This window comes from Alexandromys fortis, unplaced genomic scaffold (genome assembly GCF_014885135.2).
Source record: "Alexandromys fortis isolate MF-2015 unplaced genomic scaffold, M_Fortis_MF-2015_v1.1 scaffold_138, whole genome shotgun sequence".
Classification (NCBI taxonomy): Eukaryota; Metazoa; Chordata; class Mammalia; order Rodentia; family Cricetidae; genus Alexandromys; species Alexandromys fortis.
The window spans coordinates 723,452-746,794 of record NW_026068034.1 but is presented as its reverse complement, the minus strand read 5'-3'; the positions used below and the strand labels follow the sequence as shown (position 1 = coordinate 746,794).

The following is a 23,343-nucleotide window of genomic DNA, read 5'->3' as shown; positions in this document are numbered from 1 at the left end:
ATTAAGCAAATATTAAGGTCAGTGCGCTTGTGTGGTGAGCAGTGTTCCCCCAAAGACAGGCGCTGCATTTGAGAGGGCTGTGTGCGAGTCTGTCAATCTGCGCATGCGTGTGCCTGAACGTGCAGGTCCCTGCTGCTTGGCCCGAGGACCAGGCTACAATAGTTGCCTCTGAAGAGGGGATGAGGCTAAGAGCTAGGGGTGAGAGGAGACTCACTCCCGTTTGATTATCCTCCTTTCTGTGTGGTTTGAGCTGTTTACCATGCTGTTATGGTTAATATTGTTGCCGATCTAACAGGACCTAGAGTCACCGATGAAACCAGCCTCCGGGCATTGGGAGGGATTTTCCCCGATTAGGTTGCCTGAGGTGGGAAAATCCACCCTGTGTCTGAGCAGCACAGTGCCAGGGCTGGACAGAATGAGCAGAGGACCCAGCGGTCGGTGCTCTTTCGTTTCTTACTGTGGATATGAAGCCACCGGCCTCTGCTTGCTCCTGCCGTCAACGCTGTTACTGCCATGATGGACTGTATCCCCTGCAACTATGAGACAAATGTACAGCGTGTGGGCTTGTTCCCCCATGAAGTAGTGGAGAGGGAAGGAGGGTGGGAAGCAAGTTTGCCTGACCCTCCTTGAAGCTGAGAGGGTGGAGTTTGGAAGAACTTCCACCAACTCTATTTGGAGCTAAAAATGGTAGCTACTTTCTGTTGCTACCACAGTTCTTGGTTTGTTTATAGGAAAAAGATGGTTTTTCCTGATAATATAGAATTATTGCATAAAGTAAATCCTGCTTCCAGACACAAGTTTGTCTGTACCCTCCCAAAGTCAAGTAAACGCCTAAAAGTTTACAATCAAACTAGGTGGGGTGATGTCTGTGTATGTCCCCAGGAATAAGAAGGTGGAGGCAGTAGGATCAGAGGTTCAGGGGCATCCTTGGCTACAGAGCAAGCCAGCCTGGGCTACATGAGACTATCTCAAAAGATAAACAACAGCAAAAGTGTAGAATGTCATTATTTATTGTATCCATTTAAATATAATAAAGTCCAATGGGATCACATAAACACTAGCCTCACAATAGATTTTTTTGGAGGACTCTCACAGTCCATGCTGGCCTTGAACTCACTATTGAAATAGGAAAGACCTAGAACTTTCTGATACTTTTGATTCCAAAGTGCTTGAATTGTAGGAATATATCGCTACACCTGGCAAATTTTGGAAATCTTTCCATGAAAATCATAAAATTCTAACTTGTGCCCCCCCCCCCGCCTCCTTTTTTTGAGTCAGGGTTTCTCTGTAGTTTTGAAGCCTGTTCTGGAACTTGTTCGGTAGACCAGGCTGGCCTCAAACTCATAGAGATCCGCCTGCCTCTGCCTCCTGATTGCTGGGATTAAAGATGTGCGCCACCACCGCCCGGCGCCCCTTTTCAATAAGATCTAGCCACAGCGATTCTTTCCATGACAGCTTTTCTCTTTTTTTTTTTATAGTTTTGAAATACTGTAGCCAGACATCATAGTGCACATCTGTAATCCTAGCTCAGCAAAGCCAGGAGGATCATGAGACTGAGACCAGCCTGGGCTACAGTTCAAATTCTAGGACATCCTAGGTTATATAGCAAGACTGTCTCCAAATATTAAAGTAAGTGAATTAATGAATAATAAATTATGAAATATTTATTATTTCTTTTCAAATGCAAAGAAAATCAACGAGGTAACAGGAAATGTTAGATATACTTGAAGCCCCGGTGTCCTTCACCTTCTTGATGGGGACCTCTCGGAAGCAACTGCTGACCCACCACCAGTGGGCCCTGCTCATTCTGATTTCTAGATCTCAGGATAGGCATATGCTCCAGAAATGACTGCTTCTGCTGTTTACGAATTGTGCATGCGCATGTGCATCGTGCACAGATTTGGGTTGTGTGTGTGCTGTCCAGGAGCTTAGGGGTTTTTCTGTCCCTACCTCCTCAGCACAGACAACCACATATGACTTTTTTTTTTTTTTCAAAAAAAAAAAAAAACATGGATTCTGGGGATCAAACTCAGACCCTCATGCTTCTGCAGCAGACATGTTACTGATTGGACCAACCCCAGTCCTGTTTATGCATCCGTTACTTTTTTATTGCTGTGACAGAGCACCATGACCAAGACAGCTTACAGGAGAAAGTGTGTGATGGCTTCAGAGGGTTAGTCCATGGTGTCAGCAAAGGCGTGGCAGCAGGAGCAGCTGAGAGCTCACATCCCATGCAGCATGCAAGAAACAGAACACTGGGAATGGCTGTGTCTTTTTAAAATGTGGGGTTTATTTTTAGTTTTACTTATTATTTTATGTGCATTGGTGTTTTGCCTATGTGTATGTTTGTGTGAGGGTATCAGATCTTGGATTTACAGGCAGTTGTGAACTGCCTTGTGGGTGCCAGGAATTGAACCTGGGTCCTCCGAGAGACTAGCCAGTGCTCTTAACCACTGAACCATCTCTCCAGCTCCTTAAAATGTGTTTTTTTAAACCCCAAAGCTCACCCCTGTGACACTCCTCCTCCAATAAGGCCCCACTTCCTAATCCTTCCCGAACAGCTCTAAGTGGGAACCAAGCACTCAATCGTGTGAGCCTAGGAGGGCCGTTCTCGTTCACACCACCACTTTTGTGTGTTAGTGCTCAGTCTGTGTGTGACTGTGCACACGTGTTCAGAGGTTAGTAGACAACTTCCAGGAATTGGTTTTCTCCTTTCACTATGTGGGTCCCAGGAACTGAGCTTCCAGAAGCTTGCTTTGGAGAGTTTTTTTTTTTTTTTTCCTGTGTTTCTACACACACCTCCGTTTCAGCTGCCATTTGGGGTCTACAGTGACATCCACAGCTGATACTTTGGGACTGTTTCCTTTTTCTTTGTCCAGCTGTGTACACACTCCCATGAGCACACATCCATGTGACAGGGATGTGCTTTTTCTGGACTTCGCTTTGAAAACCCTCATCTGTATGTCTGCCCAGGGAGCTGAAATCAGACACAGATCTGAGCCCTGCCTCTGACTGTGTCTCAGTGGCGTGGCTGTGCTGAGAATCCAGGAGCCTGCTGCTAGAAATGGAGGGAGTATTTCTGGTCAGGCTCTTGCCAGACAGAAGTTTTTCAGATCCACGAGGTCCGGATTTCTGTTCCCCAGGCCTGTGTCCTCTTGAGTATCTCTCAACATTCAGTGTTAGCGACCCTTTAAATGCTGTGTACAGTGGAAACGGTCTCTTCTCATGTGCACGTCCATGCAAACTTCAGTTTTGTAATATTTACTTTTTATTTCTAATTGTATGTATTTGTGTGTGTGCACATGTGTGCGGGCATCTCAGAGGCTGGAATTGAGTGTTGGATCCCCTAGAGTTTGAAGCAGTTGTGAAGCATCTAACATGATGCTGGGGACCAAACCTGGGTCCTCTGTAAAAGCAGTGAGTGCTCTTACCCTCTGGGCCCTCTCCCCAGCCTCGTCTGTTCTCTGTGCTAAGCTGTGAGGCCTGGGCTGGGCCTGTGTTCATCTTCCTGCCTCTGCCTCCTGATGCTAAGGTTGTGTTCTCACGCCCAGCTGCTGGTTCTCATTTTCATTGTCTTATTTTTCCTTTTAATCCCTGGTGTAGTTGAGAATTTTCTTAACTTTGATGTTTGGGTCTTCAGATAGAAGAAATGAGGTGATCTGAATTTCATAGAGACAAATAAATTCCACGGCAGATTAAATGTGAAAAGTAGACATTTTAAATTATTTCAGGAAAATACAGATGAGCACTGACGTTTCTTAATGACACAGAAAGCACTGGGGAAGGGAAGGGCTGCTCATTTGAGAACATATTAAACTGCGACAGACGGTGCCATCCAGAGTGCGAGGACCAGGCCACAGCCCAGCAGCAGCCCTTCGCAAACCATTTGACCAATGAGGATTAGTTTCCAAAATATAAAGAGCTCTTGCAAATTGATTTTTTTCTTAGATTCAGAAGTCTGTCTTTGACTATTCATAAGATTGAGTTCATGTTTATCAGTTTTTTTATATTTCATTTCATAAAACTCTGAGTCTTACATTTTTCTGCAATTTTGACCACTGGATTTTTTCCTCTTAGTGTGTGTGTGTGTGTGTGTGTGTGTGTGTGTGTGTGTGCACATGCATGCATGTAGGCCAAAGGTCAACCTCAAGTATCCTTTCTTGGGCACCAGGCACCTTATTTGTGTGTGTGTGTGTTGGTTTGAATAAGAATGGCCCCCATAGGCTTATATGTGTACATGCTTGGTCCCCAATTTATGAACTATTTGGAAGGATTAGGAGGTGTGGCCTTGTTGGAGGTGTCACTGGGGGTGGCCTCTGAGGTTTCAAAATGCCAGGCCCAGTGTCTCTCTCTTTCCCTGCCTGCTTGTATCTAGATGTAGCTCACGCTACCGCTCCAGCTCCTGCATGTATGCAGCCATGTTCCCCACCAAGACGATAATGGGCTAACCCTCTGAAACTGTAAGACCCAAATTAAATGCTTTTTAAATGAGTGTTGCCTTGATCACGGTGTCTCTTGACAGCGAGAGAAACCCTAACTAAGCCAGTGTGTGTATGTACACACGTATGTACAATACAACGTGAGTGAGTGCAAGGCTGGCGGGGATGGGGGTGTGTTGGATCTACTGGAGTAACAGGTGGTTGTAGGCTAACCAAGTGTGTGCTGGGAACTGAACTCAGGTCCTCTGTAGAGAAGAACTCACAACCACTGAACCAACTCTGCAGCACCTCTCCCCCCCCCCCCCCCCCCCGTTTTGAGATGAGTGTCTCACTGACGGGGGAGGGGGGGGGATTCACCAAGTAGGCTCCCTGTCCTTGGTGCTGAGGTCACAGGCTCACAGCGCTTATGCTGGGCTTTTTACCTGAGTTCTGGGCTGGAACTCAGGTCCTGCATGACAAGCTCTGGGCCAGCTGAGTATTTCCCCAGCTCCTTTTCTTAATCATTTTTAAAGCTCTTTATTCTGTGTGGATGTTTGGGTCCAAAGTTAACGAAGTGACTTAAATAATCAGAGAATGTCCCGCTTCACAGTTGGGTGTCTCAGGTGACCCCGGAGCCCTGCTGCCCTTTGCTTCGTCCCTGCAGCTGTCCAGTGGCCTTTTTCTAGACTGGAGCTCTCATCGTCACTGTGGCTGCAGCAGCTCCCGGCGTCACATCCCAACCTGACTCTTCCCAGGAACCAAGGGCTCTGATTCTTGTCTCTTACCCCCCGGATGGGAGGAGATCCTTCACAGTACCCCCAAAGACCTTCCTCACTAGCTAGAGTTCGGGTCACATGGCTCTTTCTAATCACTGGCGAGGGAAATCCTCTGAGTTAATTTTGAGGGGTAGAATAGCTCCTTGGGAGTCAGTCACCTTCACCTCCCATAACTTCACATAATTAGACCTTTGTTTATTATATTTAATTAGTATATTTCCCCGGCTTCTCACTTATAATATAGGCTAAAAATAGATCTTAACTTCTATATTTCTTTTTTTAATTAAAAAAGTTTTGATTAAATTTTTTTTTCTGTTTTTCTTTGTGAGACAGGGTTTCGCTATGTAGCCCTGGCTGGCCTGGAATTTGTATAGGTTAGCTTACAGGGCTCCTTCTGCCTCTGCCTCTGCTTCCCAACGCCTGGGATTAAAGCATGTATCGGTATACCTGGAGACTTCTATATTTTCTCAGATGGCTTTTTAGGTAATTAAACCACGATTGCATTCCCACTGTAAAATTTAAATAATACAGAAACATTAAGTGTAGAAAATACAGAAATCTCTCGAAACAGGCCCTAAGTCTCAAATTGCATTCTCTCTTCCATGGGCAGCTCTGGGCGACAGGTACCTTCCTAAACATTACCTGTCTGTCTGTGCACGCATGCGCTTGGCTCTGTCAGTGACAGGGACTGACACAGTCACCTGCCTGCTCTCACCAGCGTCCTTCATGTTGTGATTTGTGTTGGAGAGAGTCCAGTGTGGGTTCCTAATGGCGGACATTTAGCTTGTTTCTAATTATTTGCTCCTTACAAACAGCGCTATAATTAACATCCTTGTAAATGTCTCTTTGTGCATATGGGCAAGCATTTCTTTAGGGTAGCTATCTATGGTTTGGCAATTTCTACTGCCTTTAATTGCATTGCCTGGTATCTGGCAGACGATCTTCTGCATGTACAATAACTTTTCGTGTCCGTGCACCATTATAGTGTAAGTTTTAAAAAAGATGTTTCAGGCAACAATTAGGAGTCTAAGTTTGAGCGCAAGTTCTGTGTGGATTGCTGTGGTCGGCTGAGGTGACAGCTGAATGGAACAATCCTCTTACCCGTGTGAAACTCACATGGGGCCTGTCAATTGTGTTGGGAGGCAGGAAGGGTTCCCCTGCACCCTGACAGCCACTATGGTGGTGTGTGTACGTGTGTATGCACATGTGTGTGCATTCATGTTGTACACTCATGTGCCATAGCACCTGTGTGGAGGTCAGAGGACAACCTGTAGGAGGTGGTTCTTTCCTTCTACCGTGAAGGCCTCAGGGACCAAATTTGGGTTGTCGGCCTTGGTGGCAAGTGCCTTTACCCACTGAGCTATCACACATGACTGTATCTTGTCTTTTGAATCAGAGTGTTCACTGACACCTAGCATTTGCTTATGAGGTTAGTGAGGCTAGCCAGCCAGCCAGCCTTAGGCATGCTCCTGTCTCCGCCTCCCCAGCACAAGGATGTCAGGCATGTAGCACCATTACCATGCGTTTTGCGTGGGCTCTGGGGATTGAACTCAGGTCCTTGCCCTTGCACAGCCAGCTCATTACCAGCTGCACCAAATCCAGCCCCACATCATCATTTTAGGATATCAAGATGTAGAAAGATGCATCTCAGAGTTGAAGAGTTATGGGATCTCATTTTCTCCAAGTCAGTGGCCTACGGCTCTTCACGAGTGTGTCTGGACAGTCCGCCTCCTGTGTGAGTTGATGTCAGTGTCTCACAGAGGTGTGTGCTGCCTGTCTGTCCTGTGCAGGTTCAACGGTGGGCTCCTGAGAACTTCCCTCACGCTTTCCCACGGCTCTCTCTGTTTCTCACACTGTCCCTTTTACTGTGGATGCTGCTTCATGAGCAATCCCCCATCTGCATGGGTTTGCATGGCTGTGGGTCCATGCAAGAACATCTGTGGCAGTCAAGAGCTTGTTTTTCCCTCCCTTCATTTTGGGATGTCTCTCGGTATTACTGCTCCAATGTCAGTCATGCCTGAGTCTTGAATGGTGTCGATCTGAGTTGAAGATGTGCCAGTTTTTGTAACATTATTGCTAATAGACTGCTTAATTAACCTGTGATATTGTCAGTGGTGGATCTGCTGGTGTGTCAAAAGGGAGAGCCATGCATATGCGCTCGCTCTCTCTCTCTCTCTCTCTCTCTCTCTCTCTCTCTCTCTCTCTGTGTGTGTGTGTGTGTGTGTGTGTGTGTGTGTGTGTGTGAAATGGGATAGGGGAGATCTGGGAAGGTCTGGGGGACAATGGCAGAATCAAACAGTCTAGATGAGATGGTACAAGCGCAGTCCCTTCAGGGGACGTGTGTCCTTGTTTATTGCTGGGGATGATTACTACAAAGGCTGGTTGTAACCAGACAACCGCTGTAGGGTCAACAGAAAGATGGTAAGGCAAATGCCACCTGTACAGTCAGTCACCTCAGAGAATGCTTGTTCCGGGTTGGGGTGGTGGTGGCTGCCTTTCCTTTGGCATTGGGCATCTCTCTCTTCTATCCAGCAGCTTAGATGTCAGGGTTACTGTTACCCGGTGGTGTCCTGGAGAGGCTCGCTGAGGGGACAGTGGGAGGCTGAGCTTCACTCTCTTTTGTGATTTGGTTTGGGGGTTGAAACAGGACCTCATGTCGCCCAGGCTGACTTGGAGCTCAATTTGTAGTTGAGAATGACTTTGAATTTACCATCCTCCTGCCTCTGCTTCCTTCCCTCTGGACTGTTAGAATCCCAGCTCCACATCATCACTCCTGGGCATACTTTTTTCTTCTTTTGGTCTCACTCGGGTTCTGTTTGGAGCTAAAGTTCTCTGTCCTGCTCTCCCACACGCCCATTTGGAGACCGTGGAGAGAACGTGAGCTGCCACCCCCGCTCCTGGGGCTGGCCCCCACCACCTCCATAGCCTGCCCACCCTCTTGGCAGCCCTCCTACACTGTATAAACACCCACAGTGGAGGCTGCAGGCATTTGAGTTGCCTCTGTGTAAGATGTCTTGAGAGCCCCTGGAGACCCTAAGTGCAATACTGGGGATGCCCAGCAGGGGGGACAGCGTTCAGCTTCCTGCTTGGGGACAGGAACAGTGGTGCTGGCACTGGTGAAAGGCATTCTTAAAGGCAAGAGTCATCCTCTCAAGGCAGAAAACCCCACTTTCCCACTCAGTGATGGGTCTCATGTCTTCTGAGAACTCAGTCTGGCAACCCAAGGGGTTGCAGAGTAGTCCTGTGGCCACTAGAGGGCGTGTCACCAACAGAGGTCAGGAGCGGCTTCCCAAGGCCACCCTAAAAGGCCTATTTGGGTCCTGGGCATCCTGGGTCTATCAGGAGCTCACCTTTGGGACTGAGCAGAGAGAGAAACAAAGCCAGGAATGACCCCAAGTTCGGATGTTCCCAAACTCAGGCACCACGCCCATCTTCCATGACCTTCCCTGCAGTCCCAAGTCTTTACCTCAGATCTACCTTCCTACTTCTCTTTGGATGTGGTTAAGTCATTCTCAGACATTGTGGAACTGCACTCGGGAGGCTGAGGAAGGAGAATTGCTAATTTGAGAATGGCCAGGGCTGCACAGAAAGACACGATCTCAAAACAACCCAAGGGGTGAGTTTCTCTGTCTGTGCATTATTGACATTTGGGGCCAGGTAACATCTTGTTGTGGTAGCGCCCCTTGCACTATCGTGTCCACAGAAGCATCAGTGGTCTCTACCAGCCATGTGCCAGCAACGCTCCCACCCCAGCCCCCAAACCATGATAACAAAAAAAATTCTCTCCACATTGGCCCTTCTGAAAGCCACTGCTTAGCCAGGTAAACGTGTCTATCGTGGGGACGGAAGCCACAGAAGGTCTGCCATGGTGAGCCTTGATCAGCATCATGTGGGAATAGTGGAGACGCTCAAACATAGCATATGTGCTCGAAATACATTTCAGAGCTTGCTAGCTCTCCTGCTTTCTCTCTCCAAAGACTGCAGAGCCTCCTGGTCGTCGCCTCGGCTTATCCCACCTCCCTACTTTACTGCAGTAGGAGAATGAGGCTCGGAGACCCCTGGGCCCCCACACCAACCCTCACCTGCAGAACCCTGTCCCCCCAGCTGTGAGCACCCTGCCCTGCTGGGCTCCCCAGCCGTTGGCTCAGGTCCCAGGAGCATCTGTGGGCTCCCTCCCACTCCACTTGCCCACTGAGCCCCACCACCCTCCAGCTCCCCAAACCCGGGTGCCCCCCCACTGGAGAGGGGGAAGCAGCAGGTGTTGATGCTAATCAGCGTTCACAGCCCAGAACTGCAGTCGCTCCCAGGCTCACACACTCCCCAAAATTAAACACTCATTATACAAAATTAATTGACATTAATTAGCAAAAATTAAAACTTTAAACACAGCAAGGCGCTTTGGGGGGAGGAGTGGTGCAGGCAGACTCTGCATTTGTCACCCCCCCCACATTTCCCACCACCCACCTACCACCCCCAAGTCTCCCCATTTTCATCGTGAAGCAGGACTAGAGGACTTCAGGTCAGATCTCTATCCATACACCGCCATGAGTCTGGGTCTGGCCTATGAGTCCCAGTTCAGGGGAGCAGAGCAACCATACCGACCACCTTTGTCTGCTGCTTATGTAAGGATCCAGGACCACCTGCTCAGCCATAGGTCCCCAGAAGCTCAGGTGAGGCAGGGAAGGTATGGATAAGTGAAACAGCTCAGCCACTGGAAGAACTCGGCTTGTTCTCCGACCCCCTGTCTCTGGGTAGCTGGAATTCAGACACTGCAGCCTTTCCACTCTGTCCCCCTTGGCCATGTGACCTCAGTCAAGTCCCCTTTGCTCTCTGAGCGTGTGTTCTATTCCTATGATGAGGGGGCGGTGCAGGGTGAGTGCAGGGTCTGCTCTGTCACCTGTTGCTGTGGATGGAAATCTCTTGGTTTGCTCTAGTGGGACATGAGGGACTAAATATGGGGAGTGGCATTTAAGAGCAAGGGACTGAGTTGCTGGTGGTGGGACATCAGGCCCCAGGGGAACACATCCCAGGGACAGAGAACTTTCTGTGTGCACATCTGTTTCCCTGCCTAGGGACCCTCCCCAGAAGCGAAGTGAACAGCGCCCTCTATAGGTGGCAACTCCCATAGCCTTCGCCATTTCCACCTGTTACTTTGTGGTCCAAGGGGCTTAGCGAAAGCACAACAGAGTACTCCACCTTTCTGCTGTCACAGAACTCTTGGGGGCTGGGAGCCCTGGCTGGAGGGTGGAGCCTGATAGGAAGCTATCTGTGCCTCACTGAGCTTCTCTGTATTCCTCTCTCTCCAGCCAGTGCCAATATCTGCAACGTGGTCCTGATGCGGTATGGGGAACTAGAGGAAGGGATTGATGTCCTGGATGCTGACGGCAACCTCGTGGGCTCCTCAAAGATCGCAGCCAGACATGTGGGTTTCCCAGGGGCTAAACCCTGCCAGGAATGGATGGGCGTTCTCATCCATAACCGGCGCATTCCTTGAGATCTTCTGGTCACAGAACCTTGGCTTGGTTCTCTAGATGTCTCCTCCTCCTCTTCCTAGTCCCCATCGCCCATCTGTGTGAGCCCTGGGCCTCAAAGTCTGCTCTCAGACTTGTTCTCCCGGACAGTCAGTCCCTCCCTGCTCCTCAGCATCCCTCCCCATCTCCACTGTGATATGTCCTCCTTTTTTATCCCAGCCCCTCAGGGTGCAGCTCCTCTAAGAAGGTGTTAATTGGAGAGGGCAGAGGAGCCTCCCCTGGGCTTTCTCTCCATGCCCTGGGCCTTCACATCCCCATGGCTTGTGAATGGGAAGCTGCAGGCAGTGGAATGAGGCAGCTCCCTGGCTGGGGAGCAGCAGCACTGTGAGTGCTGGGTGTCGGGGCTGTGGAAGATGTGTGGCCCCTGCCAACAATTCCTTATAGGGCCCTCTTCGTTAGCCCTGCTCACTGTAGCACTTGTGTTTTAAACACACACACACACACACACACACACACACACACACCACACACGCACGCACGCACCTGTCCTGTGCCTTCTTAGCCTTCCTTTGACGGTGGTTAGTGGTTTGTCCTACCATCCTGGTTCTAGCCTTGTGTGGTGGGAAGGAAACAAAGGATCAGCCATGAGGGGCTAGAACATCACAGATGTTCCACCCTCTGAGATTCAGCAATTCTCACGTGGAGACTGAGATGTAGCCCTGTGCACGAGACCTTGTTGATAAGCCTCTGATCTTCTCTTCCTTCTCCATCCATCTTAGGGGAAGACAGGGCCCATCTAGACCTGTATGGGGCCAGGGCTGGGTGCATGGCAGCGGTACTCTGTTTTCTGCCTGGCTCTAGGCCTTCCCCTCCCTCCCACAGCTGTTCTGGGGCCTGGAAAGATTCTCTCCTGGCCCTTCGTGAGGATGACTATAAGGGGCAAAGTTTCCGGGAGAAACTTCAGCCCCCAGCCCATCAGCAGAGGGAATCTACCCTCAGGTTCCTACTCTGTCCCAACCCATCCTTTCAGAGTGCCCTGTGAAGAGAGCAGAGGTGACAACTCTTTCTAAAGGCTATCCAGGTAGGTTACCCAGCTCCTCTGCAGCCCCCGCTTCTTTCAGCCATGCTTGAAAGACGTCTTAGAGAGACTTAATCTGTGGGCTGTGAGCCAGCCATTCCTGGACATTCTCCGAAGGGCACGCACCGTGAGTCAAAGGGTCTCTTCAGGGGCTGACTCTGTAGTGCAGACAGAACGGACATTAGCTAGGCCTCAGGCTCTGCCTCCCAGCATCCTACGGAGTCCCAAGTGAACCCTTAGATCCCTATTGGTTCCTGAGCATGTACCCCTTACAAAGCTGCCCTTTTCTCCCTAAGACTCATCAGGGCTGGGGATGTAGCTCAGTTGGTGGAGTCCTTACCCAGCACACACAGAGCCCTGGATCTAATCCCCAGCACCACATAAGTCCAGGGGTGATGGCACAGCCTGTAATCTCAGCACTCAGGAGGTGAAGGCAAGAGAACTCAAGGTCAAGAACCCTTACCTACGCGGTCCAAGGCCAACCTGAGCCATAGAAAGAAAAATTGAAAAGACTTAGAGCCAGAAGGCAGAAGATCTTGTAGATATGCGTCTTTAAGGGATGCAGTTTTAAAAAGTAACCCCCAGCTTCATTCAGCTTGGGCACCCCCTGGCTTTGCAGGTCCCAGAGATTTGTTCTGGCTCTGTTTTGACAGCATCTTAGGCTCTCTGTGTACCATTCCTCCAACCCCTGATCCCTGCACATCCTGGGGCGGGGGGGGGGGGCTGTCCTCTACTACCCTTCCCTCATGTAGAGAATCTGCTCTTTTCAAACACTTGTGGGTGGGGGTGGGGCAACGCTGTCTGGTATCTGTGACCCAGCTCTGTGCGTACTGCTGTGAGCTGCCAGATGTGCAGAACAGCAGTGCACACACCTCAGACTCTGGGTGGGACTTGCTTCCCTAGTGACTGTTCCCAGCTCGGAGCCTTCCTCTCACCCAGCCTGTCCCCATCCTCAGGCCCTGCTGGAGACAGCACTGACTCGCGTGGTCCTGCCCATGCCCATCCTGGTGCTTCCCCCGATCGTCATGTCCATGCTGGAGAAGTAAGTCAGGCTGCGGGAAGGGAGGGGATGCTGGGGAGTGACCCGTGGGACCCAAGGCAGCCTACCTGGTGTGTTTCTGGGGTGGAAAGCACCCACTCTCTCTGCTGCTGTACTGGACAGTGGTGTTGAAACTTATGACTTTTCCTCTGCAAACTAGCTGGTGCCCAATGCCTCCAGGTTGCCCATGGATAAGCGTGGTTCTGCCTTGGCAGAAGGGGCAGGGTAGCTGGCAGTTTTGGAGGGAACCTGTGTGAGCTGTGAGTGTGAGGGTGTGGACACATGCACATGCTCTGTTAGTGAGTAGCCTCAAGTCTATTGTGAGGACAGTCTGAGACTGGAAGCCTAGATTTTCAACCAGACTGAGTCTGTACTTATAACCGGAACAATAATCTGACTGCCTCACACCAGAAGAAGAACTAGGGTTGCCATCCATGAGTGTGAGAGAACGTGACGAATTCTGGCCAGCCTGAGCTACGTTGTTAAGAGCTTTTCTCCAAAAAAACCAACAAACAAGCGAAAAACAAAAAGTAGGCTAGAAGTGGTAGCAGCACGTGCCTTTATAGCCCAAGCACCTGGGAGGCAGAGGCAAATGGATCTCTGTGAGTGCAAAGCCAGCCTGTCTACATAATGACATCCGCCAATCAATCATCAATCAATCAATCAATAAATAAAGCATAACTGGAACAATAATCTCCCTGGCTCCTTCAGAGGAAAATCAAAAGACAACTATTTCTCATGTCACTATCCACACAATATAGGGAACGTCGTAATAGATGGCTTCTGCCTCTTTACTGGTGAGTTCATAATAGGATGATGAAGACCAGGGTGCAGCTGGGAAAAGACCGAACAGGGAAGGAAGGAAGGAAGGAAGGAAGGAAGGAAGGAAGGAAGGAAGGAAGGAAGGAAGGAAGGAAGGACGGACCAGGGTCCAACTGCACATGGAGGCCTAGCAGGCCTGGTGAGGGCAGGGATGGGCCCTGGGTGGAGGGACCTAGAGGCACAGAGCCTGGTTGGTACATGCATTTGCTGTTAAGCAGGTGGTCACCTCTCTCTTTTGGACACCTGCCTTGTGGGGACCCCCTAGTACCCAGCTTGCTTGAAGGAAAGCATTGCCCATTGAGGAAAAGGGATGAGGGTCCTGTGTGCCCATCAGAGAGGAGACCCTCTGTATCTGAGCACTGAGACTGAAAATTATTCATTTGGAACTGGGATGGTGGCCTGGAATTCAGAAGGCTGAAGCTGGAGGATTGGCATGAGTTTGAAGGTAGCCTGGACTACATAGTAAGTTCCAGCCTGGGCTAATATGTGAGACTCTGTTTTAAAAACACATTAAGAAAGGAGGAAGGGAAGGGAAGGTAGGAAGAATAGAAAGTCAATTTAGTCTGGAAACCTACAACAAGTAAGCAAGAACGAAAGTAGATTTGAGGAAGGTAATCCTTTGTGTCCCCAGCCTTGCGTATAAGCCCTCTCCTGAACTAAGGCTGTCCCCAAATACCAATGACTGCAAGTATAGTAGGCCAGGAGCAGTTGAAGCAGGTATGGTTTTCTTCAGTGCTGAAGCCTGGGGGTTGGGGGAGCATGGAGGATGCTCACTGCATACTGGTTAGTCATCCGACACTTGTGCAAATCTGGTGGGACGGAGCCCTCACCTGGCAGATCAGGTAGAGAAGTTTTCTTAGACACACAGGCATCAAAGAACAGCGGAAACCAGCAAAGCCTGGGACTCAGGAAAAGCTGCTGAGGGAGAATGGGGTCTCACCTGGCCAGACTGCTGTCACCAAGCAGTCGAGGAATTCAGAAGCCCTGACTCTGGGTTTTATGGCCTGAAAGAACGTGGCTTGCTGGGATAAGCTAGGCTAATCCATTGCAGACAGCAGGAGCAGGCCCCAAAGCTCCAACCCTCATCCCTGTCTGAGTATCGGGCACCCTCAGCACAGTTCACGGGAACCTGGGGACTCACGCAGAAGTGAGTAGAAAACTGGTTCCACCAAGGCCAGCCAGAGGCCCGTCCTTTGGCAGGAGTTTGCTGGAGAGGAACGTGGTCTGTGATGCTTCCAGTCCTTGTAGGAACGGAGTTTGTAAAGAATTGAAGGAGGGTTGGCAGGCCGTTGCTTTGCCAGCTTGCATTAGTGTAGGAGCCATGGGAGGTGGCATGAGGATTATTTTGGCTGTGCGCCCTCCCCAACCTAGTGTCTGGAGTGCTGCATGGCCGCCTCTTCTATCCAGGGTAGGCTAATAAGAAGTCAGTAGTCCTGTAATGATGCTGTCTGAACTGTGTGACATTGTAGATTTTGACTCCAAGAAATTACTTCTGGTATGCTAGGACCTAATAAGCTTTGCACATTGTCCCCAAAGTAGTCACAGTTAATAAAAACTATTCCAGACAAAAAAAGAAGTCAGTAGTCTGGGGCCCCATCAGCTTAGAAAGTAGTTGATCCTTTCTAAAATCACCCTGGGGCTCCAGGGGTGATTTGGAGGGAGAAGAGTCCAGTCCCAGTTCCCTCGAGAATATGACGATGGATAAGATTCAGTTTGTACGCGCAAAGATTTATTAATCTCACACCCACTATAAAACCATGGGACTGGATGTCGGGAGAGGCGGGGTCAGCTGAGACTTCTGATAGGAAAGCATGCTTTTCCAGCCTCAGTTTCCCACATAGAAAACGAGGATGCTGTTGTCTTCCTGCTCTTGCACGCTTGGCATCTGGCACCATCCAGCCTCTCTTTCCTGTGGAGTGGTGCTGTGCTGCCCAGAGTTCTTTGGTGGAAGACTTCAGGGCTGGTGGGAAGGGTCCCCTCTCCCTCTGTAGCCAGGTTGGGTGGGGAAGTCTGGACAGCTAGGGAGGAAAGACAAAAGAACACTTACAAAGCAGACTTGCAAATTAATGGAGCGCCAAGTAGGGCTGCGCAGCAAGTGCTGAAGGAATGCACAGCCACGGGGGCTGGGGAGGACCAGCTGTTGTGTGGCAGCGGGGTGGGACCCGCCTTGCTTGCCTCTGGCCTCAGTCTATCCTCTCTGGCTGGAGCACTGGGGTCTGGAGCCTGGGCCGCCAGCTAGGATTAGACAGAGGTGGGGGAAACTGCCTGTGCACTCCATTTTCCTTGCCCCCGAGATCAAAAGAAGTCTGAAGCATGAAACTGAGGGACCGCCACCTATGCTGGAAGCGTCCTCTCTCCTGTCCTGCACACACCCAAACTTCATACTCCTTACCTTCCCTGTAGCCCCTACAAGCCAGAAGTTGGGTTCAGATCCAGGGCTGGGAGGCCCACAGATGTAATTCATCATCACAGAGACAGGCATTGGTGTTGGGACGAAAAGGCTATCGTTTGCTCCCAAGCCCTGCAATCCTGGCTCAGGATACACTGAAAAGTGCACCTGGGTCGGGGGAAACTGTATGGGGGTCCTCGTCCCGCCCATGGTAGATGCCCGAGTCCGCTCCCCCAGCTCCTCTGCTGCCTGTGATCCGGGTCTTTCCTTTCTCCAGGCATTCGCACATCTCTCCATCTGCATATTTTAACTCCCCAGCTGCCTCTCCAATCCCTGCCTGCCATTTCCCTCTTCTCCCCTCCCCCCATCCTGCTGTGTGTTCTCTTGGGGGCTCTGGACCAGACTCCCCGGGCTTCCCAAAGGGTGCAACCCTGAGACTCCCTGAACCCACTTGCCCTGCAGGGACTTTAGCCAGCCTCCTTTGAGAGAAGCCAAGGCCACAAACTTCATGGATAGAAATTTGTCCAGCATTACTTCCAGGAGGTCCCAGAAGACCTTCCCCTGCCCTAGGTGACCCTTAGGGCTGTGCCTCCAGGAACCTTCTCGCCACTGAGAATGGCTACAGAACCAGGAGACAGCCCTGAGTCCCGGGCATGAGACCTTGATCAGAGCTACAAGCTTTACAGGACTGGTCTTGGCCTCATTCCAGCCCCTGTGTGACTCCAGAGGAAGCCTGCGAGGCCTTGGGCTAACATAGACTGCAAGGATAATGGGGTGCTGCTCCTCTGGGTGTTGAGCTTGATTTCAGCACCTTTGTCTTGCTCTTCTTACTCCTTGGAGATTCTTTACCCCAGTCCCCAGCAATTGAACCTCGAACACAGAGAATGGGGTCTGGGCCAGCCAAGAAGGGCACGAGAACAATTCATCTGTCAGATTCCCATCCCCGTGCACATAAGGGCAGCAACTTATGCTGCACACTTACCTGCTGCAGAGCTGGCTGACCTTTGCGTTTGCCTAGAATCCATAAGCAGTTGGGTCTTGGTAACACCTGAGTGAGAACATGGAAAGGCAGCTGCCTCCCTGAAGTGTGATCTGTAGATTCCTGAATGCCAGTTCCTGGGTCTAATGCCAGCTGAGGGAGGGTCCCACGGAATCAAGAGCCCTTGGGAAGTCACACTTTTAACTAGACCATTCCGGGATGCACTAAAGATCTGAGAACTGTGGCTCCCAGCTGTGCTGTCTGCTGGGGGCCATGTGTTCTTGAGTTTTCCCTTAGCAGGGAAGGGTGACAGGGGGTTTGCCTGTCCCCAACACTGGGCCCCTGAGCCAGAGGGATGGATTAGTCCGTTTTCCCTTATTCAAATAAATATCTGAATATCTGAGGTAATGTAGCAAGCTTTTTTTTTTTTTTTTTTTTTTTTTTTTTTTTTTTTGTTTTGATAAGATTTATTTTTTTAGGGAAGGAGAGATGGCTCAGTGGTTGAAAGNGCTGTTTTGAAACTCTCTCTGTAGACCAGACTGGCCTCAAACTCACAGACATCCGCCTGCCTCTGCCTCCCGAGTGCTGGGATTAAACGCGTTTATTTTGGCTCTCAGTTGCAGAAGATTCAGCCTGACACCCAACCTTAGCCCTGGGGCTGCAGGCCAAGCTGCTGTGAATGGGTAGCAGAGCAAGCAACCTGATCCCTTATACAGAGTGAAAAAAGCAGCAGGAGAGGGACTGGAAGCCCCTTATGCTCTTGAAGACCCCCTCCCCGCACCCTAGCGCTTTAGTTTCTGCCGTCTCCCAACACGGTCAGACTAGAGACCAAACCTTTAAAGTGCTGCAGTTTGGAGACACTTAAGATCTAGGCCGTGTACAGCAAGGGCCCCTCCCCTATGACTGGGGCCAGACCTGCTCCAGTGGAGGAGGGGTAAGAGCTCCTGTTATAATCTATCACTTGGGCTGGTCCTGTGAGGCTGCTGTGACCACTGAGGAGGTTTAGTGCCCACCTAATATCTCTAGCAGATGATCCAGGCATTCATCCTGTGGAACTGCCTGGTCTCCATGGGTGGAATGCTGTTGCCAAATGGTGGTTCCTGGTAAGTGTGGTGAATAGGTGCTTGCCTGCTAGGGTGGCCCCCCCACTCTGTCTCAAGAAATCACTCAAGCTTAGCACATGGAAGGAAGCTTTTCATACTCCTCTCCCGCTCAGCAACCAGCCCCCCAAAACCTGCCATAGGGAGTGGGTGACAACTGCACCATGTTTGGGGGTGTAGCTGTTCAAAGGATCCTGAAGTTAGGAGCTAGGAGCAGCTCAGGATCATAGCAACTCCAAGAGTCCAGGCAGCTGCCTGCAGTTACCTTCGCCGTGCCTGCCCTCCCCTTGGCTCTTGGAAGGAAGCGGGAGTCAATGGAATGTCTTCCGTTCTCATGCGTAGGACACAGGACTGCCTCTCCTGATCACGTGCATGTGTGTGTATGCACATGTGTGTATGTACACGGTATATTTTGTGTTTTCCCCCGGATGGCATATACTGGGGCTTTCCTGCTGTTGAGTACATCCAAAGGCCATCTCACATACTCACGTGTTTCTCCAGGAGCCAGGCACGGCCGTCTCTTCTGCCCCTCATCCCCACCTCCACGCACAGTGCCAGACCATTGTGGATGGGTGTCCCCCTGTAAGAGCTTGTTTATGATTTAAGTAGCTGAGGGTTCCTTGCTGGGTCCGGCCATGTCCTTCAAAGCTGGGTGTGGGAAAAGCAGTGGTGGTTACTGAGGGCCCCAAAGATCATGTTCACTCTTCTGCTTAGCTAGAGATGAGCTGGGCTGAGGTAGCTTGGGGCCCAGGTTGGCAGCCCATGGTCATCCAGCCTGGCTGTGCAACCTCACATGGCCCTCCTTCTCTCCACAGGACAGCTCTCCTGCAGGCACGCCCGCGGCTACTCTTGCCTGTGCAGAGCCTCGTGTGCCTGGCAGCCTTCGGCCTGGCCCTGCCGCTGGCCATCAGCCTTTTCCCGCAGATGTCAGAGGTCAGTGGGGGTAAAGGGCAGGGCAGGGCAGGGAGGAGCCATTTATTAACAAAGACATAACCTGTATTGACTGCCAGTACTGAGCCAGGCTGGGTGGTGAGAAATGAAGCCAGGTGTGATGGCTCATGTCTGTAATCCCAGCATTTTAGGCAGTGGCTGCGTGGGGTGGAGGAAATAAGGCAGCCTGGCTGCCGTGAGTCTGAGGCCAGCTTGAGCTACGAAGTCAGTTGGAGACCAGCTTAAGCTACAGAGTGAGAGTCTTTCTTAAATAATAGTAATAATAATAATACATAAAGAAAGGAAAAACAAGGACTGAGACTGACCCAGACTTAGACCCTTCAAAGACTGCTATCAGGCCGCAACACGAGGGTGATCTGGTATAGCAAACGAAGTTCAAGGAAGGTCAGGGTGGGTAGAAAGAGGCAGCTGAGCAAACAGAACCTGAAGGGAAGTGGTTCTTCCCTGGGACCCGGAAACTGGGTTGGATTTGGGAGCACACAGGCTAGGGACCAGTTGGTGTGAAGGTTCTGAGGTAAGGCAATATGTGACATTGGATACCTGAATGAAGTCTGCCCTGTGAGCAATAGTGGGAAGAGATAAGGTAAGCCAGGTAAAGCCCGATGACCCTGGGGGATGCTGGGAACTTGACGGCCTAAGCAGAGAGGAGATGGCTTCCAAAGGGCTGCACAAAGGATTCTTGATTGCGAACGGATGGTCTCCATGGCTGCTTCATGAAGCTGAGTTGGAACTCTGGAGAGGGAACCATCAGGAAGCTGTGGCGGGCGTCCAGTGAGAGATGATGGCGGCTTGGACCAGGCTGTTGGCAGTGGGCGTTGAGAAGTAGGGCCATTGTGAGAGTGGGGCAGCCGCTTCCTCGGGATTTTCGAGAACCACGTGTGGTGGGAGGGGAAGGGAGCCTGCAGGATGTGTGCCTGGCTTTCTGGTTTTGAAACCAGAAGGCAGATGTAGTCCTGCTGTCACAGGATGGAGATGGGAGAGGGGAGGGTCGATGGAGGACAGAGAGTTGAGTCAGTTCAACTTGTGGGTGGGAGGAACCTGTGCACCGTGTCAGCAGAAGTGCCCTGTGGGGTGCTGGCTCCAGGTCTACAGTCTAGGACAGTGTCTCAAGACACTAGAATAGGATGGAGGCCACCAGGCAAGGGCAGAGCCAGGCTTACTGAGATCGGGATGTCCATGAAGTTAGAGAGTAGTGCCCCTTGTCCTTATACTATAAAAGCAAACCTTGACCCCAGTGGTGAAGTGTGTGGCTAGATGCAGGGGTGGGGTGGGGATGGGGAGTGGAGCAAGCTGCAACAGACCTCTAGAGCTTTTATTTGTTTTTTTGAAAATGGGAGCCAGACAGTGATGGTGCACACTTTTAATTCTAGTACCCAGGAGGCAGAGGCAGGCAGATCTCTGTGAGTTCAAGACCAGCATGGTCTACAGAGCGAGTACCAGGACAGGCTCCAAAGCTACACAGAGAAACCCTGTCTCAACCCCCCCCCCAAAAAAAAAGAAGAAAGAAGGAAAGAAAGAAAGAAAGAAAGAAAGAAAGAGGGAGGGAGGAAGGAAGAAAGAAAGAAAGAAAGAAAGAAAGAAAGAAAGAAAGAAAGAAAATAAATGGGAGGGAGAAAGACTTGAATACACTCAAAATGGAAACACCAGGAGAGAACAGAGGCCTTCAGGGAAAGAGCAAAGTCCATGACTAGCATGCAGACCAAGGGACCAGACTTGGCAGAGGCAAGCTCTGTGCTCTGGGAAACTGGTGGAGAGGGTGGGCAGATGGCAGGTGCAATTTGTAGGTGGCGAATACAGATGATGGCAAGTCAGAGGCAAGGGCCCAGAGTGCAAAGAACCAGCTGTTTAGGCCGCTGTGGTACCCATGTGGATGCTGAGCTTGTGCCTAGAGAGGGCCGCTTCTGCATGAGTGGTTTTAGGGCAGCCCTGATTAAAGGAATGCCCAGGTGAGGGACAGAGGGCAAACCAGGGTTCCTGGGGGGAGGGGGGGTTAGTGAAGACTGGAAGCTCAGGGCCTTAGTGTAGAAGCTGGAGTCACTGTCCCCTACCAAGCCTAGAATTTGGGGCACACGTGTTTGAGAACCTGGTGTCCTTGTGCCCGCAGACTCTTCTAATCCGGAGAAATCTGAGCTTGGGAACTCCCAGTGGAGCCCAAGGCTATAGGCACCTATCAGCCCTGGAGACTGGGCAGAAATCATCCTGAGGTCTCTGAGGGCAGCACTGTGCTGGAAGTTCTCTCTGTGGAGAGGATCCACAACAGAGAAGCCGTCCCAGCTAGACAGGCTCATTCCTCATATCATCGTCCTGCTCTGCTGGACCAGCCCCCAGTCACAGCAGCTCAGCTGTGATATGAGGGATGCTCAGCAGGCCACACCCCAGTACAAATAGGGGTCTAGTCAGCTGCTCCAAGAGTTTCTAGTCAAGGTCTAGACCCCTCTGTCCCCCTTAGATGTCCCAAGTAGATGTGCATGTAGTGCTTCCGGGAGTCTGGCCAAATTCATCTTACCACAACCGGAACCTCTTAGAGGTTGGGAAGAATTGCATGAGGTCTTTGGCCTTCAGAAGGGAGGGCAGTAACATGCTCTTCAGAGCTCTCTGCTCAGCTGCGCCTTCCCCAGCAGGGTGCAGGCCAACCTGGATATTATAGAGTATCTTGAGGCCTGTCTGCCACCCAAGGTACCAAAGCCATCAGCCATTGGTTGTAAGGCCCTCACTCTTTCGTTCACCTTCCCAATTAATTCTAACGAGGTCCTGTTTCTGCAGTGCAGGGATCAAGTCTCACGTCCCAGAAGCCAGGGGAATTTACCATATGAGTCTGGACTTGCTTGAGCTGACCCAGCCTTGCCAAAAATCACCAGGGTTGTCAACAGAAGTCATCGCTGAAGTACTAATTAATTAACCAGGAGACTTGGAGACCAAGTTCAGGAGCTGGTGCCTTGGATGGCTAGCTTGCTGTGACTGGTGTAGTGGCTGACTCTCCAGCCCCAGAGCTTGAGGAAGAGCTTCATTTCCCCTTCCATGCCTGGGAGAGAGCTTTGCTCTTCTTAAATGCTTATTGAAATGGCATCATATGTCAATAGTAATTATAGCTACCTTGACTCAAGGTTGCATGATAGCTCTCTGCTTGCCTCGTGTTTTAAGTTCTTTGAGTACAGTTAGGTATCAAGAGATGTTACCTAGTCAGTCAGAGGTCACTGACAGCTCTGGGGAGAGATTTGGCTGGAGACAAGTAACCTTCGGTGAAGGGATTCTAGCCAACCTGAGCATGGCAGATATGGCTCTGGCAAGCCTTGCCCTTCTCCCATTCCCTCTGCCTTGCTAAAAAAATTTCATTCCTAAAGCTAGCCACCAAGGTCCATTCCTTTATTTGGCCACCTCCTCCTCCTGACGCTAACTACCAAGGTCCAGCTACCAAAAGCCCCCCTTTGACTTCCCTAATTAAGATGCCCAATCAAAATTAAACACCTCATCCTAACACAGGGCTTCCCCTTTTGCCTTTACCTTTGTCATTTGCCTATGGGCCAGGCCTGTCTCCTCTCTATCCAGAAGCAGTCCTTTGTCCCTCTGGGATAAATATCCCTTCCCCTCTCCTTTGGTTCTTTCTCCTTCTCCCTTGTCCTCTCCCCTGTCTTTGTCTCTTACCCCGCCCTCTCTCCTTTGTAGTGAGAACTTGGTCTTGGGGTGTCTTGTACCTAGTATCTGTCCTTTCATTTGGTGCATTGAAGGACTGAGGAGGAGATATAGGAGAAAGGAAGGTCAAGATCAAGCAGAGGTAGGGAGTGAACCCACAGAGTGGATTCAGGAGAGCCAAGGGTGAGCACAGGTGAAGGAGGAGCTGGGAGGGAGCTTAGGGGTGGAAACAGCAAAGGGAGTTTTTCCTGTTTACAAAGGAGGGCCCTGAGGCCACTTAAGGTCAAGTGTGTTGTCCAAGGTCCATGTTGGTCATAAGAGAGGCAACTTTCCCAGACAGGATTCTGTTACCCTCTCCAGCCTGCCCACACCCTACTATATGAGAAAGCAAGGCCAGGCGGTGGTGGCACACGCCCTTAATGCCAGCACTTGGGTGTCAGAGGCAGGCGGATCTCCATGAGTTTGAGGCCAGCCTGGTCTACCAGACCTAGCAGGACAGGCTCCAAAGCTACAGAGAAACCTTGTCTCAAAAAAAAAAAAAATAGATAAAGAAAGAAAAAAAAGGAAAGGAAAGGAAAGAAGGAAGGAAGGAAGGAAGGAAGGAAGGAAGGAAGGAAGGAAGGAAGGAAGGGAACCAAGTATGTGCCCCAGACTGCCCACTGTTTACCTATCTGCAGAACAAAACTGGCC

At 50.6% G+C, this 23,343-nt stretch overlaps 1 protein-coding gene across 7 annotated transcripts in view; it reads left to right on the top strand.

Moving 5' to 3' along the window:
• The window catches only part of Sfxn5 (sideroflexin 5), a 123,364-nt gene that overhangs the window by 86,527 nt on the left and 13,494 nt on the right, over nt 1-23,343 (top strand). For 6 of the 7 annotated variants that reach the window (XM_050164946.1, XM_050164943.1, XM_050164944.1 and 3 more), the window contains 3 exons: nt 10,501-10,616; nt 12,700-12,785; nt 18,888-19,005. In XM_050164946.1, coding sequence (XP_050020903.1) covers nt 10,501-10,616; nt 12,700-12,785; nt 18,888-19,005 — 320 coding nt within the window. The remainder of the gene's footprint in view (nt 1-10,500; nt 10,617-12,699; nt 12,786-18,887; nt 19,006-23,343) is intronic. The other variant, XM_050164948.1, reaches the window with a different exon arrangement.